Source organism: Falco cherrug, chromosome 6 (assembly GCF_023634085.1).
Source record: "Falco cherrug isolate bFalChe1 chromosome 6, bFalChe1.pri, whole genome shotgun sequence".
In the NCBI taxonomy this organism is placed as follows: Eukaryota; Metazoa; Chordata; class Aves; order Falconiformes; family Falconidae; genus Falco; species Falco cherrug.
The window spans coordinates 55556709-55584269 of record NC_073702.1 but is presented as its reverse complement, the minus strand read 5'-3'; the positions used below and the strand labels follow the sequence as shown (position 1 = coordinate 55584269).

At 37.5% G+C, this 27561-nt stretch overlaps 1 protein-coding gene across 22 annotated transcripts in view; it reads right to left on the bottom strand.

Moving 5' to 3' along the window:
• EPB41L2 (erythrocyte membrane protein band 4.1 like 2) overlaps window positions 1-27561 on the bottom strand; it is a 123760-nt gene that overhangs the window by 11898 nt on the left and 84301 nt on the right. For 2 of the 22 annotated variants that reach the window (XM_055713387.1, XM_055713388.1), the window contains exons 8-20: window positions 26280-26498; window positions 25731-25818; window positions 23971-24123; window positions 23187-23249; window positions 22690-22787; window positions 17468-17640; window positions 14612-14793; window positions 10136-10198; window positions 7127-7273; window positions 5633-5737; window positions 2626-2775; window positions 1502-1555; window positions 737-1297 (exon numbers count right to left, since the gene is read on the bottom strand). In XM_055713387.1, the coding sequence (XP_055569362.1) occupies window positions 737-1297; window positions 1502-1555; window positions 2626-2775; window positions 5633-5737; window positions 7127-7273; window positions 10136-10198; window positions 14612-14793; window positions 17468-17640; window positions 22690-22787; window positions 23187-23249; window positions 23971-24123; window positions 25731-25818; window positions 26280-26498 (2056 nt within the window). The remainder of the gene's footprint in view (window positions 1-736; window positions 1298-1501; window positions 1556-2625; window positions 2776-5632; window positions 5738-7126; window positions 7274-10135; window positions 10199-14611; window positions 14794-17467; window positions 17641-22689; window positions 22788-23186; window positions 23250-23970; window positions 24124-25730; window positions 25819-26279; window positions 26499-27561) is intronic. The other 20 variants (XM_055713389.1, XM_027810365.2, XM_055713399.1 and 17 more) reach the window with 18 other exon arrangements.

Here is a 27561-nt window from a genome sequence, read left to right as displayed (position 1 = left end):
TGCTTCATTTTTGCCCCTTTCTGCTTCTTTATAAAGTTTGCCTAGTAATGAGCTCTTCAGTCTTGTTTGGCTTAAAACAACTGATTGTGACTGGAACCCAAGCATGCCCCCCTAAATAGCTTTTTCACTAAAAGACTTCATAGTAAGATTGTGACAAATGTCTTATCCCTTTACAATGCAGTGCTCTCACTGATGCAACTTCTAGCCATACTTACTCTAGTCTAGAAATCCATAAAATTTATATTAAAAAAAATGGGGGGGGGGGGGGGGGGGCAAGAAAAGCAGTGAGTAATAAAGGGGGAAAAAGGAACAAAAATTTGTGATGGGTGTTTTCTAATTTAAATTGCCAATAGCTTTCCAATCACAATTACATGTCATGGACGTGTCAAAAACAATTGACAAATAGACAAGACAAGACTTAAAAACACCGGAAACATGTAAATAATATATATATATTATGTATATGCATATAAAATAAGGGGGAGACAAAAAGGCGATGTCAGTCTTCGGAAGGTTTGCCTTACTGGTGATTCTCACTCAGCTCTAGCAAAAAGTCAGAAACCATAACTGAAGGAGACAGAATTTCACTGCTCATCAATGGTTTCCCCTTCCAAATGATCTGAATCTTGTTGGTGCCTGAAGAGCTGGAGGAATAGGAGAAGAAGAAAGGCGGGTATATTTTCACCCCATGAAATATCTCTGCTTAATCTAGTTGTCAAACTGTTCTACCATTTACCTCAGAACAACAAATTATTTGTGGTGCAACATCAATGTCAACATGAGACACATCTCCATTGAGTTTGAGCTGTTCTTCCTCTTTTTCTTCACCTAAATCTTGCTTAATTTCCTCTGACAAATTCTTCTCTTCTGTAGCTATGGTAACTGCATTTTCCTGGACCAAATTTTCAGCTGTAACTTGTGTGTGCTCAACTGGTACTTTTAGTTTACTGCCTTCTGGTATGGCTTCCACACGCTGTGTTTTTTCTTCATGTTCTTTCCTTTTCATGTCATCATCTTCTTCCTGTTCTTCCCTGATGACTTCCTCAATTGCCCTGTGATGTGGCTGGTATTCTCCCACCTCTTCATCCTCACTCTCACTACTACTGCTGCTGCTGCTACTATCTGGTGGCAATGATGAAGAGTCCTTTTTTGAGAGATGCTCCACCTTACATGTTTCCCCAGCATCAGTGGCAACTTGCATTTTCCCTTTGTTGGTTTCGTCTACGACTAGTGTGTCTTCTATCTCAACCTCTGCCTGCTTCTTCTCCTCCACTATGTTCAGAGTCTCATGTGAACTCTGCACAAAAACATGGATGAGGAAAAAAAAAGTAGAGTATATGAATAAATTAAAATGATGGAAACAAAATTAGCTGATGGCTGGCTCATGTCATGTAGAGACAAAAGATGGTTGTGATGGTTAACTGAAAAAGGAAGGAAAGAAGAATGAGGATGGATTGGAAGAGTTAGAGCCAAATTTAACTATGGAAAAAATCAGTAGAACCTTAGCAGCATCGCTGACTCCAGTACAAGGCCCTTCTGCTCTGGAAGCATGTCTCTGTGAAACAAAAAGCAATCAGAGGATACAAATCAATGCATAACCCTTTTCAACAGCGCAACACCCTCCAAACAAGCTTTTAAGAATCTATGTACATCACGCTAGACAGGTACTGTATATTCACTGCAAGATGCACAAAGAACTATGCTCATTTCCTTCTACTTCATTGAAAAATTCCATTCAAAAGTAAGTAAGAATTATGGACATTATTAATTGGGATAAGAATTTAATTATGAAAGACTGAAAATAAAAGTATGAATGCACTGGCCAGTGATGCTACTGCAGCAGTTATTTCTCTCAGTTAAATCAGGAATTAAGAATAAATATTAAGGGAAAGCAAAAAAAAAACCACAAACAAAAAAAAAGACCAAAAACCCCACACCAACCTATTTAGCATTTTACTATCAGATTATCATAATACAAAAGAAAAAAAAAAAAGACTTTATTAGTTGTTTGTCTTTGGCCAGTTACTTCATGAAACTTAATAGATAACAAGACAACGACTGTTCAGGGTGGTATGTTGTCAGAACAGCAATACATGATTAGCCAGATGATCCCATTAGGATCCAGTCCGGAGCCCAAATGATGAGATTAAAGCAGTTATATTAGTATTTGTTCTGTAACAAAATGATCTGTGATGGATGTTCCAGAAAGCTCACAGTAAATTATGTATGGGGTAGTTTTCATTATCTAATGTAGGTTTAGTGAAGTTAGCAGCAAAATTTGAGTTTGAATGATACAAATACAAAAATTCACACATCATCTGTGACTTAATCCTAGCTTTTACTGCTGTTTACCGAGCAAAGCACTATAGAGTATAAGGCTGCATTCCTGGCGATGCTTGAACAAGCACCAATTGGTATTTCTTTGGCGCTGCAAATACAGAACTGAGCTCTCTAGCCGGATTGCGCTCCCCTCTGATACAAGCAACCAGCTTACCGGCTCCGGTAGCAAGCCTCAGGCCACCTTTCAGGCATTTCTAAGGCCTCGGGGTCGGAGGGGATGGCAGCCTAAGCCCCGCGCCCACGCAGCCCGCCCGGCCCGTACCGTTGCGCGGCGGGGGGCAGCACCTGGGGCGGCGGCGCGGCCGAGGCGGCGGTCTCTTCCCCCGCAGCGCCCTCTGCTGGCCACACGCTGGCGGCGGCGGCGAAGGGCCCTCTCGTGCCCGCGCAAAAGCCCTCCTTACTAAATAAAATGGACGTTATCTCCTCTTCTAGGCTCTAGACGAGTTAGAAAAGGGAAAGGAAAGAATTAAACAGTGACGGACGGAGAGGCAGCGGCCTACAAAGGAGAGGTCTGGCAGGAGAAAACGTGGCAAAGTGCAGGGCTCGGCACCGGCTGCCGCCGGGTGAAATGAGGACAGACAGGACAACATCTGCGGGCACCACACACAGTCGTACAATGCATACTGCATCTCCCCACCATGCATGTCATGTTATAAAAGTTTGAAACATTAACATTTCCGTGGATTTTCCAAACAGAACAGTTTACTTTGGCAGTAATTCCGCATTTACTATTGGGATCCTTGCCTTTTAAAAATCCATTTTTAACACCTTCTAATGCCTGATCAGCTCAGAGCTTCAGGGTACCGGTCAGATACATTTGCTTTGAACAATACATACCCACAACACTGAAACGAGGTTTTCTTTATATGTTATATATATGTTTTTCAAAGGCTTAAATAACCTAAGGAAATTAGTTTCTATTAAAGAACCTGTTTTTAAAAACCCTTGACCATCTGACCGGGCAACTTGTTTTATTCAGACATACATAAAAGGGCACATTGCTTTAAAGCATAAATTACGTTCATAGTCTGGTCTATTTTCTGTATTACTGTATTATAAATCTGTATGGTAAAGCAAACTTTTAAAATTCATGTGCGTACAAGCCTCTGGAAAAGGCTAAAATTATTCCAGTTTTCCTTCCACGAGCACTGGTATTAAGTTAGAAGTAAAACCAGTTAACATAAAAAGCCAATAATGAAACAAATACGTAACACGGACACAACACACATTTTGACAACATTCAGTACATTTCTGTCTTAGAAAATGGTGCTACAGAGAATCATGGCAGAAGCACATGCCAGAGGAAAGCCAAGGTGCCATGCAGATGACTACAGTTTGTGTGGACTCACCGTGTAAGCAACAACGTAGAATCTGAACTGACTTAAAGTTATACCATGCTACTGTGCATATACTACAACACATATGGCATGCAGAAGAACACAGAAGGAAAAGGAAAAGAACCCCTATAGTTTTTTTTCCCTACAATAAATCTAAAGTATATTTCAAAGGTGGCTAAGAAAGGTTAACATGGATGCAAGTTATTAAATCTGTCCTCATGCAGCATCCACCAGGGAAACGTGTTCTTCACCCCCACTCTCTTTCCCTAGTTTATTGCACCAAATAAATGTTCATCTATTAATAGATTACATCAAAAGGCAAAGATGTTCATGACACTCCTACTGTACTCTGGCACCACATGTTTTCTAACCACTCAAAGCAGTAAAAAAAGAAAAAAGTGGGTGAAAAACTATCTTTATGTAGTATGTGGTCAGACTGTGTGCACATCTCTCTCTCTCCTCACATATGTGTATAATTAAAGACTGGCACATCTTTTTGCCTTTTACCACCTTCAAATTTTTAGGTCTTCTGATCTTTTAAAAGGAAAACTCCAATCACACAATTTGTTTCATAATACAACCCCTGTTCCCTGAGGAGGCATTTAGTAAAAACGATTACATGTACAGAGAAAATTGGTGTTTTTCATCAAATTACTGTGGTTACAACAATGTATCAACCTGTGAAGGTGTTTAAATTCCTGGCAAATCCCTACTGGTACATAGTCCCATACATTAACATGAAATTGTATTTACAAGTAGAAAGGAGGTTGGGGTGTGGATTAAAAAAAACCAACAAAACCAAACAGTGGGTATCCATAACATAACAACATTTCATATAGTTATTTGTGACATACATATCAATGTGTCATAATTTCTATTATAATTAAGTCACAGATGCTGTGTATTTGTAGGAGTAGAGGGACACAGAAGTATAGTGGCACAAATGAGATGTACCCAAAATAACATTTTTCAAACACAGAAAATGACTTATTTGCAAATATTTTCACAGGAGCAAAGGAAGGAGGAAAAGAAAGAATATTCGCAGTGGTACCTTGCTTGTCCAACTGTCCTAAAAGACAGGCAAGGAAACATACAGTCCAGGAACAGGACTGAGCAATGTGTTAGTCTATTAATACCAGCAAGTATATAAATTGGCGGTAACAAAACACTTGAACACAAACTTCTCTACATCCATCAACAAATAATTCAGGATGGAAATACACTGTTTCCCAAATGTTGTATTTTTATCTGTTACTGAAATAGGACTGATAGCTTCACATTAACCTACTTATGCCCCAGTTCCTAGGTGGTAGAAAATAGTCCAAAAGTAACATAAAAAAGCAACATCACAATTGCTACCCATTATCACTATCACGGTGCCAGCAGTCCCTCTAGTTATATAGTGCTTTTCACTGCACAGATGTTAAGCTAGCTTACTGGGGAGAAACCCCCTCTCTTTTGGTGGATAAAAATTGAGGAACAGAAGCATGGAGGTACTCAGAATCAGGCTGCCATTGAAATTATGCTGCTTCTTCACCATTACGGACTTGAATAATAATTACATACATGTAGAGCAAAAGTTCTTGTGTTAAGTGTCAAATAACTGCAGAAAATTATTTCCATATAGACTGGAAATAATATGTTTAGATGTCATCCTAGTCACATCAGATACAGTAATTTTCTGATGAAAATCTGGTTTTCTTTTCAAATAATAGCCATTCAGAACTTCACAGCTAGTTTGGTGTTTAAGCAAAATGTTACTGGCATTCATATATGTGTGTGTATATATATATACACACACACAGATCCTGCTTTACAACTCAACCTTTTCACTTCAGTACTGCCTTAAAAGAAGTTATTTCCATCAGGGAAGAAAAAAAAAAAGAAAAAGAAAGAAGTCTCAAGCTAGCCCACAGCAGATACAGCAAAAAAGCAGTAGGTTTCAGGGCGGCCACCTTATTGGTTTCCTCTGGTTTTGCTCCAGCAATCCATGGCATTGTAGTCCATTGCTTCTCCTTCCCAGGCAGCGTTTTCACTTGGAAAATGTGGTCTCCTTTTTTCTATTTGGTTTTCATTTTATAAAACCAGTGTAAATCAACAAGCAATGAGACAGACACATACTATACATAAACATAAACCCAAACCATCTGAAAGTGACAGAACATACTAGATGAGGAAAAAAAACAAACAACCCAGAGATAAAATAACTTGGAGGGGCCTCAACTTCAATACAAAGAAATCAACACAGAAAATACACACAACCACATAATAAAAGGTAAGTTACACTTTTCCATAAATGTCTTTTTTGACCAAAAAGATATTTATAGCTATTAAATGAACCAATGTGTTGTCAACATTTGAAAATTTGACCAACATTTGCACCTACGCATATACCACCATGTGTAGAAATATACAGGTACTACTCAGAAATTGGAGGAATAATTTCTTGGCAGTAACCATAAATTAACAAAATAGTCATTAAAGAAGCGATCCACACAGTCAGTGCCTAGATTACCTCTATGCACATATTCACAGTTCAGATTACTTAAGTATCTTGCTGAAATAATGTCCTATTAACAAAAATAATTTGGTAGCATCAAGCAAACTTAATTGAAAAGTTCACCTCTCTGGAGACTGAAGAGAACACTTAAGAATTTAATGGGATAGGATAAGAATACATTTAGGAGGGAAGGTTAGGAACAATGATGAAAGAAAAGGATAACAATAGGAGAGAAACTGATTGCTTTTGAAGACTGATTTGCTCTTCTACTCTATGAAAGAAGTAGCAAATACCTCCACATAAAACTAAAATTTTTACAACAGGAAGAGAAATTTATTTGGGTAGCTTTTTTGCCACAAGCATTCAGGATGATATTTGTAGAAAATCGCTTTCCAAACTGCTGTTTTAAGGTTCAGTCAGGAAGGAGGTATACAGAAAAAGTAGACAAATTCACATTACAGACTTTTGGAGATTGAGTAAATTGTAGCTATATTAAATACATCCTGAAGAGGTCAACAGTGTAAATTAACTGATCACGTAAGGTCATTCTGAAACAGCGCACAGGCTGTGTGTGTATGCACAAGCTGTCCGTGAAGAGTTAAAGAGAGGGAAAAGGAGGGACATGTTCTGCTGTCACTGAAAAGCTATCTTCATCAATCTGTGTAAATCAAGAGTGAAATTTAAGCTGTCCTTAACACACAGGAAAATACTGCCATCACCTCCATTTTTTTCTAATGATTCTAATTCAGTTTTCTTGTTGAAGAATAAAATTCCACACATCATTTAAAGTCAGGTCTAATGTTAAAAGGTGAAAAGTTAATGTATACTTAGTATCAACGAATACTACATTAGCCAAAGAAAGTGTTAATCTAAAGGACAAACTGTATTTACTGTATTACATACAGGGCTGTATGGAAACGCATGCAGACAAGTGTCTGCAGTGACATACCCCTTGTGTCTGTAGGGACAGAGGTGTGATACGCCGCTTTTCCCACTCATTTGGGCGTGGTTCAGGTGTGGATTCCATGAAATTGCGCTTGAGCTCACTAATGCTAGCCTGGTGTTTCAGTAAGTCGTCCTGGGTCTTATCCAGGTCCTAGCAACCCACAACGTAAAACAAAGAGGACAAAACACGACAACAAAAGCAAACTTAACTAGAAAAAAAAAAAAAAAAAAAAAGAAAGAAAAAGGGAAAGAAAAGAAACCAAACCAAGGAAAGTGCCTTGTGTCTGAAGGGCTACTCTTCTTTGGGGTGCCTTAAAATAAAAGAGTTTAAGGCTATAAGAGAACCAAGAATTTTTGGGTTTTAATTTTGTAATGTAGGGCCACTCATATAGTGTTTCTTCCATATTTTAAGGCAAAGGAAAAATAATGCTGTGCAAAGTTATTTAAGAGAGAGCTATTTTTATCCAAACATGAAACTACTATCCCTACGAAACAGTAACAATTTCCAGTAGTTGCTTGCTTTCATCTAAAATTTGCTAGCATAAAAGCAAACATAACATTACTGAAGGCAATGAAAGAACAGTCTAACCCAAGAAGCATTATAAACCTGCATCTTTCTTGATACTACAAGCTCCATGAAAAATACTTATTTCTGTGAAGAAAATACTACAGGGCCAAATATGCAAGCAACTAACACCTGCTTAACTTCAGAGAGACTACTCATTGTGTCTGTCACGTAGGCTTAAACTTACTGGAAGAATCAAGACTTAAAGCCTTAAAGCCCGGTATCTATCAATTTTACATTTAAGAACCTGATAGCAGACAGCATGCAGCTAGGGATACTTTTTGTGCATGCCAATACTAAAGAGATGCTCTTTCTAAATTGCACCTACATAAGCAAGTGCCAACAAGGACACCTCAGAGTGAATATTGAATGAGGTCTTGTGATGACACATTGAGGCTAAGCTGCAGCACCTTGGATCAAATAACTAACTACATGCTAGTCTTTCACTTTATACTGGATACAGGAACAGGCATAAGGATCAGGAGTTATATTTCTGCATAACTGCTCCGGTAAGCAGGCAAAAATCTATCTGCTTAGATCTCTTGGAAATTCATTAACCTTTAAATACAATGCTGGGCTTTGGTGGGAAGAGCAGTTTTCACTCTGCTTTCATAATCTGTCCTCCTTCCAGTATGTCAGGTCTTGAGAAAAGCCTATGTTGGTTATGTACATTCTAACACAAGAATATTTTTTTCAGTATATTATGGTGAAATTCAAGTTTAAACTTCAGATCCATTTTTAGTACTGAATTAAAAGACTGAAGATTAAAATGGAACAGTATAAATTTAGACATTATTATTAACCAAGTTTTATCAAAAGAATGTAAATCAGATACAAGAATTCAGGTAAAGCATCTGAGTTTTGTACAAAGATTTTATGTACTTTGTAACAGAACATTTTTAAGTTGTACTTTAACATTTTGGTTAGGATTTTTCCAGTCAGTGCTCACAATGCAAAGACTGTCAATGACAGTAATGAAAAATCTAAACCCAATACAAACTCATTAGTTTCTAATTTCTTTTCACTTGCATGTTCAGCCCCAGTAATAGTTCGGTGCTGTACATCTATTTCCTAATTCTGCAAATATTCACACATGCACTTTGACCACTAAGAACCTATCCCCTCTGCAACTCAGTAGGTTCATATTGTCACAGGACCAGTACTTCACTTTTAATCTAGGACTAACAAATGAGACATTAAATTTGTCCCCCTAAAGTATGTTTTTTCTAAGTGAAGGAAAACCTCATGCCAAAGGCATTCTATTACACAACTGAAGCTCGTAACAATCATGTTATAATTTTAAAACCTGTCTTGGCTTGACATAAGGCACGTTTCTTGGACTTGATCAAAGCACAGTTACGCAATGCACGCTTTCAGTGCTTTAGTAAGTTATACACAAGCAAAGTTTCAATAGTGGTCAAAAGCTGCAAAAAGCCAAAAAACATATTAGTTGGGTTAATGTGAGCCATACATCACCTTATTATTGAACAAAACCTATGATTTTTAGAAAGACAGTTTTTGTGACAAATGGAATTATTTATAGCCCCATCTGGATGAATAAAAAAAATTTAAAGATAGCAGTAGGGTTTTTAAAATTTCTTCAGTTACTAGCTTACGTTATTAACCACAAGTTAAATGATATTGATTATAAATACAGACAGTCTTTGATAAAACAATCCAGATTAACAGACTATATGGAAATTTTTATAATAAAAACCCCCTCTACTTCAGTGACAAAGCATTATGCATTAACATACTGTTCAAAGCTCGTTTCTGTTGCTCATCTTCAATGAAGACCAACCTTTAGGAAGCAAGAATTACTTCCATTTGAAAAGAAAAAAAATATCAAAGATTTCAGAAGCATTGTCTAAACATTCCCTTTAAAAACCCAATCCTCACATACATTTCTCAAAGCTCCCAAAATCAGCGAGCATCAGAACCAGAATTAGTTTTTCCTACCAACTTTTCTACCACTGCTTGTGCCTTACTAACTCCATTTTTTCAGATAATGTATTTAATAGAGATTGATTAAACTGCCTAAAACTAGAAACCCTACTCAACAGAAGATGCACATATTGATAAGCAAAATATAAAAATCCCATTTAGGATTATGAATTGGACCCATCTGTTTGCTTTATCTAAATAGGGCTATTATTCCCAATTGCCACCTTGAAAACATGTAGCAAAAATATACAAAATATACAGTCAACGTTCAGGCTGAGGAGTTTTGGTTTTGTTTGTTTGGATCTTTTTTGTGGTTCTGTGGGTTTTTTTGTTTTGTTTTGGGTTTTGTTTTAATTTAAACAATGATAACATGCAACATTTTCAAGCTGTTTTTCCCCCATGCACTTCATGCACTGTGCCTGTAACAGCCTGCAAGTGACCTCCCATCCCATGCAGCCTGGCAGCCCGTGAGAAGAGAAAGTGTTTCTTATATTATATACAAACCTCCAACATTAAATTGCTATGTCTGACATAAATATTTTCCCCGTCTACTCTCAAGGAATTGGTCTGTGAAATTAAGCCACACACACACACACAAATTAAAAAAAATAATAAAAATCAAAACGAACATAAAATGTACCAGCAAGTAAATAAAAAAACACCCTTACAATGAGGCAGTTAAATAAAGGAAATAAAATGGTAAGGTGAAAAGCCACTATTCAGACTAAATCCACTAAACTAAAGAAAGTTTAGGGTGCTAACAAGGCAGGCAGCTACAGCCAGATTAAATTGTAAAAAAACAATCATGCACCTTCTGCTGTGCTTCCTCCTCTTCATATTCGACCTACGTAAGCACACGGCAAATTACCAAGAAAAGGCACTGTTGACATACACTTACATACTAAGAGAGGTTCATCTTTTTGTAAATGCTGCAAAGCTTGCTATATTTACAGACCTTTACTGTTTCGGCCCCAGATGTTGAAATTATTAAGCGACTTTGGTCTTCCTTCACCTACATTGTTGTAGAATGGCTGAAGTAATATTGGCATAAGTGGCATGAAAAATGGAAGTTTCACACTGTGTCCCTTTCTTGCTGTACATTTCAGTGTTTTCCCAGATGAAAATTTAAGAATGAGTAAAGAAAAAAAAATGATGTGAAATTTCTATGGTAAGCACCTTGAACTCTGCAACAAGTTGATGGGAAAATGGAATCTAATGCATGAGTTCTTCTGGTAGGAGAATCTAGGATTCAAGTCAAACACCTACATACTTTATTTACAAACTGTCTGAACTATTTTAAGAATAATGTTGCTGTCTTGGGATGAGTTATTTGCACCCTTTTTAGGTGAATATAATCTTCCTGAAACTGCAATGCACTCTGTTGGAAATGATAGCTAATCTTCCTATCTTACCTACAAGTGCACTGAATGCCTTTAAAGGAACAGCATTCTTTAAAAAGCTAACCACTTCCTAGTGTTTCCACAGGTACAAATATCAACTGCTAATCTCAGGAAAAGATGCATTTAGAAGTCCACACTGTGCAAGTACATAAATTTGAAGATGGGTTTACTTACTGCACATACTGTTGCATTTTGGATTCTGTGTGAATGCACACATAATGTGGTACACAACACATTTTTATTCATTTCTCGGTTATCTGGGGTTCTACTTTCTGCAACTTTATGTTACAAATGATGGACTGAATTAGGTTACAGAGAAATTGAGAAATTCTTTAAAGTCACGTTTTTCATTATTTTAAACTTAGATTGGTGTTTTTAATGACGTCATATTCAGCATGTTTTTAATATGTACATTGTATTGATTTTATCAGTTTAACAATCTTTGTTAAATGTAATATTGAACAGGCCCTCCCCCTTTTTGAGTCTATAAAATTTGGTTTAATATTTCCTTTGAAGATCAAAATAAACCACCTTTTTCTAGTGGTATTGCTGTAACGTACACAGCAGACATAAGGAAAGAAGGCATTTTGTCAACCACTCCAAATGATCAGAGCAACGTATTAGCATGACTAAGGCTTCTGTACTGAATTTCAGCAGTGCATTTCAAAGAATGTTCAGACTTCAGTGATTAAAGTCTGATACAACCTGCGATCCCAGCTAATGAATGAAATCAGTCTCCACCTTAACTGTTGCTAGAGATTAATCAAAGTAGTTTACAAACGAAAAAAAGTGCCTTGGACAGACTCAGCTTTGCACACAGCCTTGTAGAGCAGAACCATCTGGAATAACAAAAAAGCTGATTTTAAAGCATTCACAGCTTTCTGAATTCAGCTTTTAGGAATTTTACTTCTCAGACCTAAATGGAACTTTGGAGATGTGCACTCCAGTCAATGCACACAAGAGACATGCATTTTAACAAAAACTGATAGTGCAAGTAGCACAATTTGTAAATAGTATCAAGTAATAATATATCTATTATTACACAGCACTTTCAGTATTCAGATTTATGTGCTCGTAAACATTTTGAACTACAAAAAACCTCTACCTGCAGCTCCATATCTGTGGAATCTAATGAAATTATGCATGCTGTAGGAATTCAGGCAGAAAAACCACCAGCTATCTATTGACTAAAAATACTGCAATGGAAATTTTTCATAAATGAGAAAGGTTAGAAAGATACAGATATATATGTGTGTGTGTGTGTATTTATATATGTCTACAGGCACGTACATACACATTTTCCTATACTAGGAAGTGTGCAAAATTGAGCAAGCCGCTGGGAGAACAAGCATAGAAGCTATGTGCAAGTATCAATGTTTAAGCAACAAAATTACACACCTCCTCTTCCTCTGCTTTGTCATTCAGGTCATTGTCATTAGAAGCACTAAAGGAAGTCACCTTAGGCTCCAGATAGCAGAGGGACAGAGCAAGAGGAAGGGAAAATGTGAGTGAAAAAGGAATAGACTGGAAAGCAGACAGAAGCAGCACAAAGATAAGGAGAAAAGAGGGGATGAAGGAAGGAGAGGTAATAGGAATATAGTGCTGAAGGCCAGGCGGCAGGAAAGAGATGCAAACATCAGGAAGGCTAGGAAAAGTAATATAACCATTGTAATCAAGCAGCGAACGGAAACTAAAAGAAAAGCATCTGATAAAGCCAAATGAGACACAAAACTCAGTGCTTTTGTAGTCATTTGTATGGACTTTTCCCTCCACAGCAGGGGAGCCTCGACTAGCTATGGGTCTCATAGATTCAAAGATACTATTCGGTGAAGCTATTTTATTATGATCTGGTGTTTCTTTCATGGAATTGCACTCTGAGATGTCTGAGATGGTAAGAAGGGGCTCCCCAAAGGGATCTTCCTCTGAAATATCTGAAAGCATGTCCATCTCAGGGATGGGTGACAGGCCTGTGAGATGGCATGACACAGAATGGATGGGTAGTGATGATGGGTGTATGTGAGTGAGCTGAAAAAAATTCTGTGCACAGTGGAAAATGAAAGCACAACAAAATGCAAGTTTGAAGGCACAAGAAGAGGGAAAAAAGAGAAATTATTAGTTAGTGAAATTTTTTTCTTAGAAGCAGGGATAGCTCTACTAACGCAATAGAAATGCCAAATAAAAATAGAAATCCCCTTGTGTTTTACAAGCAGCCAACTTGTTTAGTTTTGTGGATTATGAAAGGATCCCATTACGAATGTTTTGTTCTCAGGCTGTAAAGAACTGTGCACTTTTGAACCATAATAGTCACAACAGATGGAAGTAGACAGACATTCAAAGCTTTGGCAGAAAGGTCAGGGGACAGTGCAGTACACGAAAGACAGGCTGGCACTTTGATTCTTGGGTTTATAACCATTTCCTCTAAGGCTTAAAGACAGCCAGAAAGGAAAAGAAGTATCTGCGCTAGGGGGGATAGAAAGCTGTTCACACAATTGGCATGTATAACAAAACCTTACTGAACAGCTTCCTGGAACGACTTCCCACAATACTGCTTTTTTCCCCCCTTCTTTTGGTTAAAGCATTGAAAGAGACTGCCACTTTGAAAACAAAGGAATATCACCATTTTACCAAGCCCAAAGTAAAAACATAGTAATTTTACCATTTTTCTCCCATAAAGAAACTCTGTATGTGCCTTTTTGCTAGGCTAATTCAAAATTATTTCAACTTGCCAGCAAACAAACAAACAAAAAAAGCAACCGTTGGTATTTCTTCCCTTCCTGCACTTGAATGTAGTCGGAACATGTGAACCACACAGAGAAACTCAGTGGTCCCCCTAGGAATCAAATGGATAGCTAACTTGCAAAAATGTTTGAAAACAAAATAACTCTTTAAATACAAAAGAAAGTTCTGGACAACTGCCCAAAAAAGAAATATCTCCAAGAGAGAAAAGCAGCAAATTTTAGCTGGCACTTTGAAAGGAAATTTTAACATCAAATCACACAAGACCTAAATTTATTTTTTTGACCTATTGCTCCAGTAGCTCAAACAAACAAGACAAGTAAATGGTTGTTTGCAACAGAAACAGACTAAAGTACTCAAGTTTTCACAGAAATCTACACCTCAGTCAACATACAGGTTTTTAAAGGATGAAATAATTCTGGAAATGCTACTAACACAATACTGTTAACTATGGTAATTAAACGCAGTCATAATAGACCCAGCTTTGTAGATTGTACACAAATGTGCATATACTAACAATTTTTTTAAAAGTCTACACAAACTAAGGAAATTAATGAAACATTATTTACCCTTTTAAGCTTTTTTCCCAAGAACTCATGCAAGCTTACTGAGAATTCAAATTAAATTTACATCAAAAGAAGAAACCCTAGGTCAAAGCCATTCAGTATTCTCCTTTGCTTACATACACTTACATTAATTTAAACCTACAGAAAACACTTGACAATTTTCCTTTAATATTTTACTATGGTGTTCTGTATGATGCTTAGAAGTGAGAAGAACTAAATAACTACACATGGACACACATCACATGAACAAATAATTGTGGTGTGAAAGTCAGCCATACCTTTCCATCCTGAGTCAATTCTAATTGTGGAGTTTTGACTGGGCTTCCGTCATCTTCTCTGCCACCTTCTTTTAACTTGGCCTGACCAGCAGCTTCAATGTCAATGATTTTATCTCCAGCAGTCTGCCCTCCAGTAGCAGGGAAGTCTCTTAGAAGACCTTGGTCTGAGATACCCATGGGAGCTATTCGAGAACAAAGTAATTTTCGTTAATTGGGGTAAGTCAGAACGTATTAATACTTTTTAACAGAATGAATTTATGTTGATGTCAGCAATGAGCAATACAGGCTAGTTACTGAGTGATACAATATTTTTCAGCTTCTTGGCTTTGCAAAAAGTCTATGGTTCTCATTGCATTGGTATGAACAGCTATGTACCCTTGCCATATAATATGCACTTACTATGCAAGGGAAGAAACCTCACAGTATCAGGTAGGTATGTAATTATTAACTTTCTAATTAGTCTTGGAAGACAAATTGAAGCTACTGTTCTTGTGACTGCGTAAGTCACCATAATAAAAGAGAGAAGTAGGCAACAGTGTTCTGTGGAAATTCAATGTTTTCAGAGGGCTGTTTTAATGCAGTATAGAAATAGCTATGCATGTAACTGTCACAGTATTTTTATTCTGAAACCTTACCAAACTACAGAAACAACAGCTCACTGAAAGTAAGACTTTTCCTCCCTAAATGCTTGCAAAAAATGTAAGGGGGGAAAATACTGAATATGTATACTTGAATATAGTCAAAGCACAAGAGAGTGAAAGGCCTTAAATTAATGTTTTTTTTCAAATCAGGATGACTGGCTCAGTCAAAATAGTAGTAATGAAATATAGGAGAATTCATTAAATTAGCCAGCTTTAATAAACACAACTTTGATATAAACTTATATTCATTATAGTAGTCTTCTGTAGTACCTCCATATGACTTTGCTTTACAAAGCCAAGGTGCAGAAAGTTGACAGGAAGATGTTTCTTGGAGTACCTTTGAGGGATATCCTCTTCTGAAAACAGTCTCAGCTCCACATCAGAGACTCCCTTAAGCTGCTGAGAAGCCAAGGCCAGCTAATGGCAAATGCCGGATTTGTGATGTTAGTCTTTCAGGGCCTCTCTAAGTAGTAAGTTTTTGCAACTTAAGCTTCTGATCCTTTCTTGGGTGACAAATAGAGCATTTCTTGGGTATACATCCCTCAAGTTCTACAAGTTACTTTTGAGAAATCACAGAACAATTTAGGTTGGAAGGATCATCTGGAGGTCCATCTGGGCTAGTCCAGCCCCTTGCTCAGGCAGGTCCCATTACACCAGGCTGCTCAGGAACCCGTCTAGTTTAGTTTTGAACATATCCAAGGACACTTAAAACAAGCAAACAACAAGTTTTCTTATTTCTACTGAATTTTGCTGTGTCTCAACTTGCAGGCACTCCCCAATTGCCTTATCACTGGGCATCTCTGAGAAAAGTGTGGCTCTGTCTGTTCTGTCCCTCCTCTCTGGGTAGCTGTAGACAGCAATATCTCACTACAAGCCTTTTCTTCTTAAATAAAGCTGAAGGACCACAGTTCCCTCATCCTCTCCTCATATATTATATAGGCTCCCAGACCTCTGGTCAGCTTGGTGGCCCTTACGGGGCTCACTGCAATATATCAATGCCCATCTAATACTGGGGAGCCCAAAGACACAGTATTCCAGATATGGTCTTCACAGAGTACTGCATAGAGGGGAATAATAATTTCTCCTAATGTGCTGGTTATGCTCTTGCTCATACAGCCCAGGATACAGTTGGCCTTCTTAGCTGTAAGGGCACACTGTTGGCGCATGTTCAGCAGGAGTCCCCAGACCCTTTTCTGCAAGCCTGCTTTCACTGCAGGTGGTCCCCCAGCATGTACTGGTGTATGGTGTTACTCCTCCTCAGATGCAGGACTTTGCATTTATTTTTGTTGAATTTCATATGGTTCTTTTCAGCTCGTTCCTGCAGGATGCTGCAGTCCCTCTAGTAAGGGTGTGGTGGGAGTTGAGCAAGAGTACCTTTACGAAGATGAGAACACAACTCTAGGTATTTGGGAGGAGCAATGGCACTGGACACGCTGTTCACAAAGGAGATGCAGAGTGCAAGCGCACCCTCTACAGAATTTCTGGTTTCCAGTGTACACTCACAGTATGAACCTACATCGGGACTACTGCCTCAAGAAAGAGCAATATTAAGTTTGACTTTCAATGAACACAGTTTAAAACTATTTCAGCCTGCAAGATGCCTTAAATGCTGCCAGGAATTGCTGGTTTCATTTGAGAGGAAACCAAAGATGTTTAAGGGAGAAAAACAAAACCCAAGAGCAATGTTTTATCATGCTCAAAATTTTGAATGTAATGGTTCTTTAAGAGTGAAAGTTTGGGCCTGAACACACATGCATACACACCTGTATTCTGCAGATGATGCACTAGAAGAAACAACTTGTTCTGCCTTTTCTGTTGTACAGAGACACAACCAGGCAAACCCAGAGCCCAATTATTTTTTTTTTTTGGTTTGCTGACCAAACAATTCTAATCAACAGCATATAGCACATGCCTATACTGTAAAACAGGTATCACTAGTCAACACAGATGCTACATGTTCAATACAGAAACCTCCATATAATCACAGCAGTGTCATACAATTTAGACAGTGACTTAACTTACTGTTTAGGTCACTTAAATTCGACAAGTAACTAAAGTGGCTACTCCTTACATTACACGTCAGAAACTGAAATTAAAAAAATTTGTCAGTTGACATTCTGCCATTCATAATGTCAACATTTTTGAATGTTTGTTGGATCAGAGTGACAACACATAATGTAATCATTACACTGAAGAAATAAGTTAAACTTCATACCTCCATCAAGGCTTCTGGAAACACGTTTGCTTGAAGTGCGTTCAAAGTACGGAGCTGGTCTGTCTATGAGGTTGCTAGCTTGTCGTGTCTGTGCTTGCGTACGTCCACTGTAGCGGAACTTGGAACCCAAGGTTAGAAACTTTGCTTTTGGAGGCTGTTCTGGTGATACAAGCCTAAAAAGTAAATATGAGGGAAGTCAGTTAAAAATAAATATTTTATATATTTAATGAGGTACTTTAAAGCTACTTATTATATTTCAACTTCAGTTCACCATGCGTGATTTGTGCACTCCAAAAAAGTATTCTACCATAAGCTCTCAGAACTTCTAAAACAATGCATATTGTTTATTATTTGCAGTTGGAGTTGAAGCGATGCTGATAACCATCACATTTTCCACAGCATGATTAAGCATGTGTGATCCTTATATTTTGGTGCTACTTTGGTTAAATTTTATTTTTTGTAGAAAGCTGAGGCCGTTATAAGTCCAGGTAGAATACCTCCCACATCTCCCTCCTTAGAATGTTACTTGTAGTAGAAATTATATATCTCCCACTTCCACTGTTTCTCCTATATTCTGAGGTACCAATACAGCAGCTGCCATTCTTCAAAGTTAGGGAATGGCATCTCAAAACGGCGCAGAAGGATGTATGAAATGAAAAAAAGACTGAGATAGCTGGAGAGTTGTGACCCAACAGTGACAAGTTTAACAAGCTAGATTCAGACTCAAGTTTCTTTACAGTCATTTATAGATTTATATGAGTTTATGTTTGCTGGATATAAGGAGGAGAAAAAAACATATCATGACAAGGATAAAGAGATTCAGTTACGAGTACTATTAATGCTCGGTTCTGTGCTGGGTATGTACATTTGTACCTCAGTGTTGGCATCAATGTCAGAAAGTCTAAGGAACAATGTGGTAGAATTTGCTATGAGGGATTCTGCTTTGTTTCCCCAGTTTTTTGGTATCACATGAGTTTAAAGAGACAGATCTTCTATACCTCCCTGAATTTCCTTCAATGAGGACTTCTTGAGCCACCAGCTTAATTACTGAGGGTACTGTTTGTTCCAGTGCCATACTCGCTGATAGGATAAACAGTCATCACTGCAGGAACTCTTCCCAGTCTCTGCTTCTCTAGAAAGGTCTTTGATGTTACTTCCTGGATCAACGTAGCGCTGCAAATACACGCACATCCAGCATACCAGTCTCCATGGCCTACTCTCCCTCCAAGTAAAACCCATCAGGCTACTCCAAACATAGCTTTTTGATTTGTAGATCTTCAAAGAGAAACCCACCGAACACCGGTTTCTTTCCCGCAGAAGCAGCAACTACTGTGCCCTTTGTACTTAGGATGGCACACATAGGCAAGCGAGACTTAAGAGTATGCTGACTTTGTTTTCCTCTTCTGAAGCATTTACACAGGGAATATCTGTGTCAGTGGAATCCAAACCAACATACATTAAGGCAGTACCCAGTGGTGGGTTCTGAAAACTGACAGTCATTCTAAAGATATTTCAGCAAAACTGAAGAATTTTCAGATACTTAGCAAAAAGAATGGTGAGCTAATGTGGTGGGTTGACCTTGGCTGGATGCCAGGTGCCCACCAAAGCTATTCTATCACTCCCCTCAGCTGGACAGGGCAGAGAAGAAAATATAATGAAAAGCTCGTGGGTTGAGGGACAGGGAGAGATCATTCACCAATTACCCATCATGGGCAAAACAGACTCAACGTGGGGAAAAAAATAATTTATTAGCAATCAAATCAGAGTAGGATAATGATACCTAAACCCAAAACCTAAAAACACATTCCCCCCCACCCCTCCCTTCTTCTTGAACTCAACTTCTCTCTTGAATTCCCTACTGCCTCCCATGGAGCAGCAATGGGGGACATGGAATGGGGGTTTGTGGTCAGTTCATCACACATTTCTGCCACTCCTTTCTTCTCTGTGGGAGGCCTCCTCACACTCTTCCCCTGCTCCAGCATGGGGTCCCTCTCATGTGAGACAGTCTTCCATGAACTTCTCCAATGTGAGTCCTTCTCACAGGCTACGGTTCTTCAGCAACTGCTCCAGCGTGGGTCCCCCGTGGAGTCACAAGTCCTGCCACCAAACATGCTCCAGCATGGGATCCTCTGTTTACAAGTTCACAGCTCCTTCCAGGAGCCTGCTACAGCCTGGACTTCCCATGGAGTCACAGCCTCCTTTGGGCATCCATCTGCTCCAGCATGGGATCCTCCACAGGCTGCAGGTGGCTATCTGCTCCAGCGTTACCCTCCATGGGCTGAAGGGCACAGCCTGCCTCACCATGGCCTTCACCACAGGCTGCAAGGGCATCTCTTCACCGGTGCCTGGAGCATCTCCTGTCCCTCCTTCTTCACTGACCTTGATGTCTGCAGAACTGTTGCTCTCACATAGTCTCAACTCCTCTCGCCGGCTGTTGTTGCACAGAACTCCTTTCCCTTCTTAAATACATTATCCCAGAGGTGCTACCACTGTCACTGATGGGCTTGGCCTTGGTCAGTGGTGGGTCTGTCTTGGAGCTGGCTGCCATTGGCTCTATTGGATGTGCGGGAAGCTTCTCACAGAAGCCACCTCTATAGCCCTCCACTTACCAAAACCTTGCCTGCAAACCCAATACAGCTAGATAGAAAGTTACCATTTTCACTAACAGAGGATGTTTATGGCTTTGACAGAGCACTAGCCAGGAGGATCCAATCCTGCATGCCTAAGAGGCATAAGCACACACCTGAATCTTAATCTGTTGCAACATATTTTTAAAGAAAATAAAATTCAAGACAGACTAATTCACCCTTCTGTGCTAAGGACGCTTATGCAATAAAATCACAAGTATCTGGAGCTTCACTTCCATTGCTTCTATAAAACAGCCTTATGCAATCTTTGTGACAATTTATTTCTCCACATTTATTTCCAAGAGAGAGTGCATTATGCACTAAGAGGAAGAAGGCTAAGAGGGTTTTTCCAAGGTTCTTCCTGTTTATTTTCCAGTCTTGGCAAGGCTACAGCATTAACTGCCATTTTTATCTTCCAACCTGCTGAGACAAACTTTTAATCTTTTAATGTGGAAAAAACAAGAGAACTAATTACTTCCTGATTAAGGGCATTTGAATGGATTTTTTTGTATTACAAGCTTAATTACACAAAATAACTGAAGATTATGCTTTTACCATTTTAAAACATTCTGGGGAGATGCTGATTCAATCATTAAAATTTCAAATAAAACATCATAAAGCAGAATTGTAAGCAGTTTTCTGCAGCCATTGGTTAACATCCAGAGTTGCAGACTAAGTTTACCTCAAAAGATTAATGTAGATATAATCTGACTGTATTTCTTAAAGTAGATTGTTGCTCTTCGGAAATGGTACTGGAATCCTATAAGGTTGAGCTGATACAAGCGAATCTAATGCCTCTTGGTTGTCATTTTCAATATAGCTCATACAAGTTTTTATAAATAACTTCATATACTGGCTCAATTTCCCATACGTTGTAAGAAGATGGATCTTCATGTTACAATTTGAGAAAAACAAACATTGCAAGAGACAACACAAGGAATCTTACAATGTTATATAGGGCATGCTAAGGGGTCTGGAAACTAAAAACGTACACCTAGACTGAATACTATTTACTGTGGTATCATACACAAGCTTTACACATTCTTTGAAAGAGTACAGTCTTTTGGACTGTAGCATTGCTTTTCTGCTTTTTATCTTTGGAAAAAAATAGAGCTGGACTTATTTTACTGTTTTTAAATCAGGATAAGAGGTTCTAAGGATTTTCTGTCTGATGACATCAGTGGAGTACGTGGAATTTACAGTATAGTTCAAGTATTTGTTACATAATACTCATTATAATACCATTCCTGGTTAGGAAAAGCCACTTCTGAGTGGAATAAAATCCAATTATTTTTATTAGGTCAGAATTTTTGCAGTAAGATTATCTAATATGCATTAATGCTCCTGAAAGCTTTCATATTTGCACATTGTAGTTTCTCAGTTTAGGATTTTTGACTTCCATAAGGTTTGTTTTTTCACTATTCGGGTCCATTTTATTACTATAATATTAGGAAATACAGTTTCCCAGCAAAGCAAATCACTTCATAATTTATTTGAAGAATGTTGATAAACCTCTCATTGCAGACGGAACTGCATGCTGTTTCTGGTAACGGACATCACCCCCCAGAGCAGACTTTACATTTTAGAGAGGAATAGAATGGTGGATGATATATTTTAGTAAATTTGTCTAATGAATTCTATCAAAAATGAAAAAAAAATAATCTTTGATCAGATTTTTAAAAATATGTGCTTCTCAATGAAACATTTTGAGAGTGACTGCCGATCTCAGCACAAATTCTAACATTGCATTCAAAAATATTCTACATTAAATGAAAATCTGAATACTGAAAAGCATCCAATAAGACAGTTCCAGTAATGAACTGCTTAGGTCTCATGGTCCTCAAGTTCTCTGAGGGTCTCAGTCTAGCAAGTACATTCAGCTACAGGATTGCATCTACCTTAGAACACAACTGATTTTTAAAAATAAAACACAGGTTACTGAAGGAGAAAGCTTACCTTCTACATATCCTAGTTACTGAGCTCATTTGAAGCAAGAAACTTTGATTCAACGCCTATTCAATGCATAAGAGATTTGACTTAAATCTGTGACTTTCAGACTGCATGGGGCAGAGGGACTCCCTCATGGAGTTTGAAAAATCTTCACTTGATTTTTATAATAGCAGAAACTCCTTTTCAGTGGAGGAAGCAGAAAGCGAAATAACTCTGTGGCCTATCGTTAAAGTGCTCATTTACAAAAAGACCATAGGTTCAATGACCAATTCAGAATTTTATGTTTGTCAGTTGCTGGGGAAAAAATGCAGAGAAAGTTACAGATTATTATGTAAACAAATAGTAGCCTGTTTTTAAAGTGATTCTCTGATTTTTAAAGAATGACTGTAAACTCAGCCCAGTTGATAAATAAGGAAAAAATCAGCTGTAAACTATGAAAGTTTAAATAAAGCAGTTAACTGTACTTGAGACCCAGAACTAGTAATTTGGGCTCAATGATTGTTAGGGTGTCTTCTAAGAGGTATTAGTGGACTGAGAAATTAGGGGCAAAAAAGGGCTGAAATCTTCTTTACTTTCCTCATATCCTTTAAAAGAAAGATATGAGCATACCTGGCAAAGTGGAAGAAGCGCAGAATTATCATTTACCTGAAGAAAGTATGGTGCTCCACACAAACCTTCCATAACCTTTTAGCAGCCCGATGGTTTGGCAGTTTGAACCCAATAGTGCTCTCAAACTGTTCCAGCTGGAAAGAATCCACAAATTAACCCATTTCATTAAGCTGGCTATTAACTAGCAAGCAGTTTAGATAGTACTATTACTGTAACAAGCTGTAATTCTCCTCTCGTATGACTTCATAAGATTTTTAAAAAAATATTAAAAAAATCAGAATTTCCAGCCTTTTAATAAAATCCTACTTGTCAGGCTAGTGATGATGGGCAATAACCATAGTATCACTTCCTATCTATATTAATGGCTCTTTTGAGAAATCCAATAATACTGTAGTGTTCCTTGCTGATTTTCTGACTAGCTGCCCGAAGTATTTATTTTTAAACTGCATGAAGTAATTGTACTGCAAGTTGTGCTGCACACTTTCCTTGGATTTAATAATAGTCTGATATCCATACTGCAGTGTTAAGCTTACCTGATCTGTTTCACTATATAATAGTTTCTTAGCAAAAATATTACGTCTATGCACCATCAACACCTGCAAGAACAATACACGTGTGTTCCAAAACTTACAAAACCACAATGTTGGTATTGCGCTACTGGTATTTAGACTTCTCTTTTGTTTTATTTATCTACACAGTAAAAGCTACCTTAAACATTTTTCAGTGTAATCTAAAAAAGCATTACAATTTTGACATTTTGGTTTTTGTTAAATTTCCAGTTACAATGTGTTCAAAATGTACACACACACACCACACCCCTTCAGAAACTCCCACAAACTTATATTGGCATCAAGCAAGAAAGTTGAATCCATTATTTTCAGAGCAGCTAACAGAAAGAGTTATAATGTTCTACAGGGCAAATCAAGCCTTTGGCAACAGCCATAAACTAGATGCATGGCACATTTAGTGAACAATTACACTCAAAGAGGAAGAGAAGCTGGCTCTCTCCCAGAACTGCAAGTCTCTATAGACAGTTAAGAACATGGCCAGTATAACTAGCTTTCCCTGTGAAGAAAAAAAAAAAGATGGCATCTATTAACAAAAGAAAATAGATTTTCTTCTTGGTTTGCATGTACTGATCAAGAGGAGTGTTTAATACAATCAGTAAAATCTGAAGAGGAAAACAAAATGCTCTTAAGTGCTACTTAAATCTAGGATAAGCCTGTGAGGACATATGGGAAAAAAACGATGGTGTTTTCATGTTACTGGATAGAAATGATTTCACAAAAGAAACAAAGACAGCAAGGTGCTACTCACTTCTGCCGGCCTGACTTTGATGTAGAAATTACTTCGCTTATAGGAAATCTTCAGAATTTTTGGCCAAGCAAAGCGGTTGATCCGGAGTCTATCTTTGTAAATGAGCAGTCCATTAGCACATACACCCAGCATGATATCCACACCTTCAGAATCCTATCATGTGTGAGATAATTTCATAAAAATCAGTTTAATAACATTCCAAACAAGTAATTATCGCTAGCGTACCTTGGGGGAATAATGCAGCTGAGACCTTTCTCATATTCAAACCTACAAGACCCTGATAATAAGATTCTTAAAGCAGAAATGGCCAAGTATATTGATTTTATAGGAAAGGCCTTGGACTATTTGTAATAGTTTTGGCACTCATATGCCATTGCATATGCCACAGTTCTGGGAAATTAGTCCCTATTGCCAGAATATTGAAGAAGTCAACAACTTACAAGTAAGGAAAGGTATGGTGGGTGTGCTACCATTAATTTCAATATTAAAAGAAGAAAATTTTAAAACAGGCCTTTCCAACTTAAAACAGTTGGTGAAAGTCTCAACAAGTTGGTGATCTTTTACAGTCTCCTACTATTCCAATAAAGATATAGGAAGTAATGGAAAGCTGGCTGGAAATGTCAACATAACATTTCAAGAGTGCTGGTGGGCTGGGTTTCTGAGCATTCTGTTCCACTGACAGCAATTGATGCAAGTTTTACAGGCTACAAAATTAATCACTTACTGACAAGGCTTTGATACACTGTACCACTATATAGTACAGTAGAATCACATGCCCTCCCTAACAATAAATAACTACATCAAATTCCCACACTGTCATTAAAAGTTGCTTCACTGGCATAAATAACAGGCTGCAAGCAGAGCTTGTCAAACAGCAGCAGTTCTAATGCTTGCAGTTACTTTAGTGCAGCAAAAGAAAGCTCCAATAACACTAAAAAACCCTAACTTCCTTAAAACACTACAGACTAAGTGAACTGCCATGCTGTATTGTATTGAAAAAGTAACAAATGATACATAGTTAATATATGTGAATAAAAATTTCGGTATATTTCTTTCATGTTCTAACAGAACACAGGCAAAAGTTTATGGAAAACTGCAAAAACAAGCGTACATTGTTTCCATATGAAACAGAACTAAACAATGTTTCTCCAGTACTTGAAAGACTTAGTTAACTTTTTAAAATATAGGACTGATATGCTTACAATGCATTGATTTTCCTATTGATTTGAGACTGGATTTGTGCAAGCTGTGGGAGGGGTTGGTTAGGTGATTTGTTGGGTTTTTTAACTAAAAGCAGCCCACTAGAAATGCAAATCTGATTTGATCTATCCAGAGGAGTTTAAAAAGCACCAAAACCCACCCTCCCCCAAGACCCCCACACCGTTCAATTTTTAACTCTCATGTTATTAACAATAACATGTTCTTTTAGGCTTTACTTTATGGCCCCACATTTTCTTGGCATCAAAAATCTGTCATTTAAAAAAACATTTAGCCATTTTTATGAATAAAGCATTATTTCCAAGCTGCATGTATGTCTATGCTTTAAATAAACTTAGATTTAAAGTAAATTCTAAGGATGTTAGAGCTGTAAACTGAGTAATTATCGTGACCAAGAGATAAAAGGCTTATACCTAAGAACTGAGGGCATGACTTTTACAATAAAACACATATATGCTGTGTTCTTCAATACTAAGCATGTCTATAATTTTGGTTATGCTTAAAACAAAAGGAAAAAGGAAAACCAAACCAATCCCCAATACCTTGGCATGATGTAAATCCACTCCATACATGGAGAGTCTCTTAGCATTTTCTAGGAACTGGGAATCCGCCTGTGCTGGAGTCAAGCCCCTAAAACCATTGAATAAGCCTTGAGTTTATTGACAAAAGAACTGAGTATCAAAACTGAGTGGAATCCTGGAATTCAGACACAGAAAAAGCTCAGTTTGTAAGGTATCAACAATATTTTTGCCCTAAAGGGAAAGTGTTTTTTCAGAGCATATTATATGCTTTTAGTAGAGATTTCCACCTCCACTCTTTCAAAATATTCTAGCTGTATGTTGCTTAAACTAATTCATATGCTTAGATACAAATATTTTCTCCAAAAGTTCTCTTCTGAAATCTTAGTGAAACTACAATTTTCAAATTGAATTTTTTAAACACATGGAAGTAAGAGGTTCTAGTTGCATAGCAAAAGATTTCCGAAGTAATAGTAACTTCAGCTTAGCAGTTTGACACCTCATCTTAAAAGAATTGACATAAATGTGACAAAGCATGATGATTTTATTTAATCCTACTGTATTTAGACACACCTGTGTGTTTTGTGTAGCTCAGCTACTTTCTCTTCCATTTCTTGAGTTTGATTGGGTGCAAATTGGAATTCACTGATATAATCACTGCGGTGCTCCTCTGGGTCATGATCACCCAGCTCAGCCTGGAGGGTATATGAACCAAGGAGGGCGTGAGTCACAAAAGAACATGGTAGTCGACCAGAAGCAATATCCTGACGAAGCTGTAGGCACAAGAAATATCTGCAAGACAACGGAAAGGGGAAAAAGCCGAACAATCAAACAAAAATAACAACAGAGAAACTATTACCAATGGCAAGTTTATAAGAGATATGGCAGAATTTATCGAGATGTATATAATCATATAATCACACTCTAAAATAAATCAATGTATTAATAATTTGTTAACATCTTACATTATTAGAGCATTATTGTCACACATTAAATTCCACTTCCATTTTTAAGAGTTGATTTTGCTTCCATAAATAATGTAAAGAGCAGGAAAAATTCTGATTTCCAATATAAATGAATGAAAAACTGTATCTAGTTTGTGACAAAAGCTGACTCAGGAACTACTTCATTTCATATTGTAGCCTGCAGGTATCTAAGGTTTACAAATAAAAGCTCATGCACTTCCTTTGACATTTCCTTTTGGGTTTAAAATTCTAACTTTTACATTTCTTGCAGTTACTGAGCTAATTAAGTCATGTAATAAACAAAAGAAATTTAGTTTACTATTGAACTCATAATTGCCTTCCTTAGATTGTGTATGTAGAATTTAATATTTCAGGTACTGCATACAGCCTTCTACCAAATTTAATGTTAACAATCAGTAGACATCCTACCCTAGCACAGATTTTTAATGTAAATTTTAAAAAAAGTTTTACAAGTGAAGCTTAAATTTTAAGGAATTTAGCTTTAAGCTATAACCATAAAAATGCTTTATCAGTTGAACACACAATTGAAAAGCCAATCAACTCACTGAAAATTTTCAAAGAAAACACAGACAGCTTCTCTTAAATACACTACAGAATAAATGTCTTAGATTATTTGTAGTAATATATCGGCTACACACTTGTGTAGCTGTCTTATTTTGTGCAGAAGACCGACCTGATATGACATGAAGCAACATATATCCTGCCTCAGCAGAGTCAGCCAACTCCAAACCAAAAATAAGTGTTTAGGTTTTCCATAACTCCTGAAGAAATGAGTATTAATTCCCCATACTCTATCTACTATGTTAGTCTTGCAATGCTACCTTTTAGGTTCCTAATATCCAATGCATTCCATGTATTTTCTAAGAACT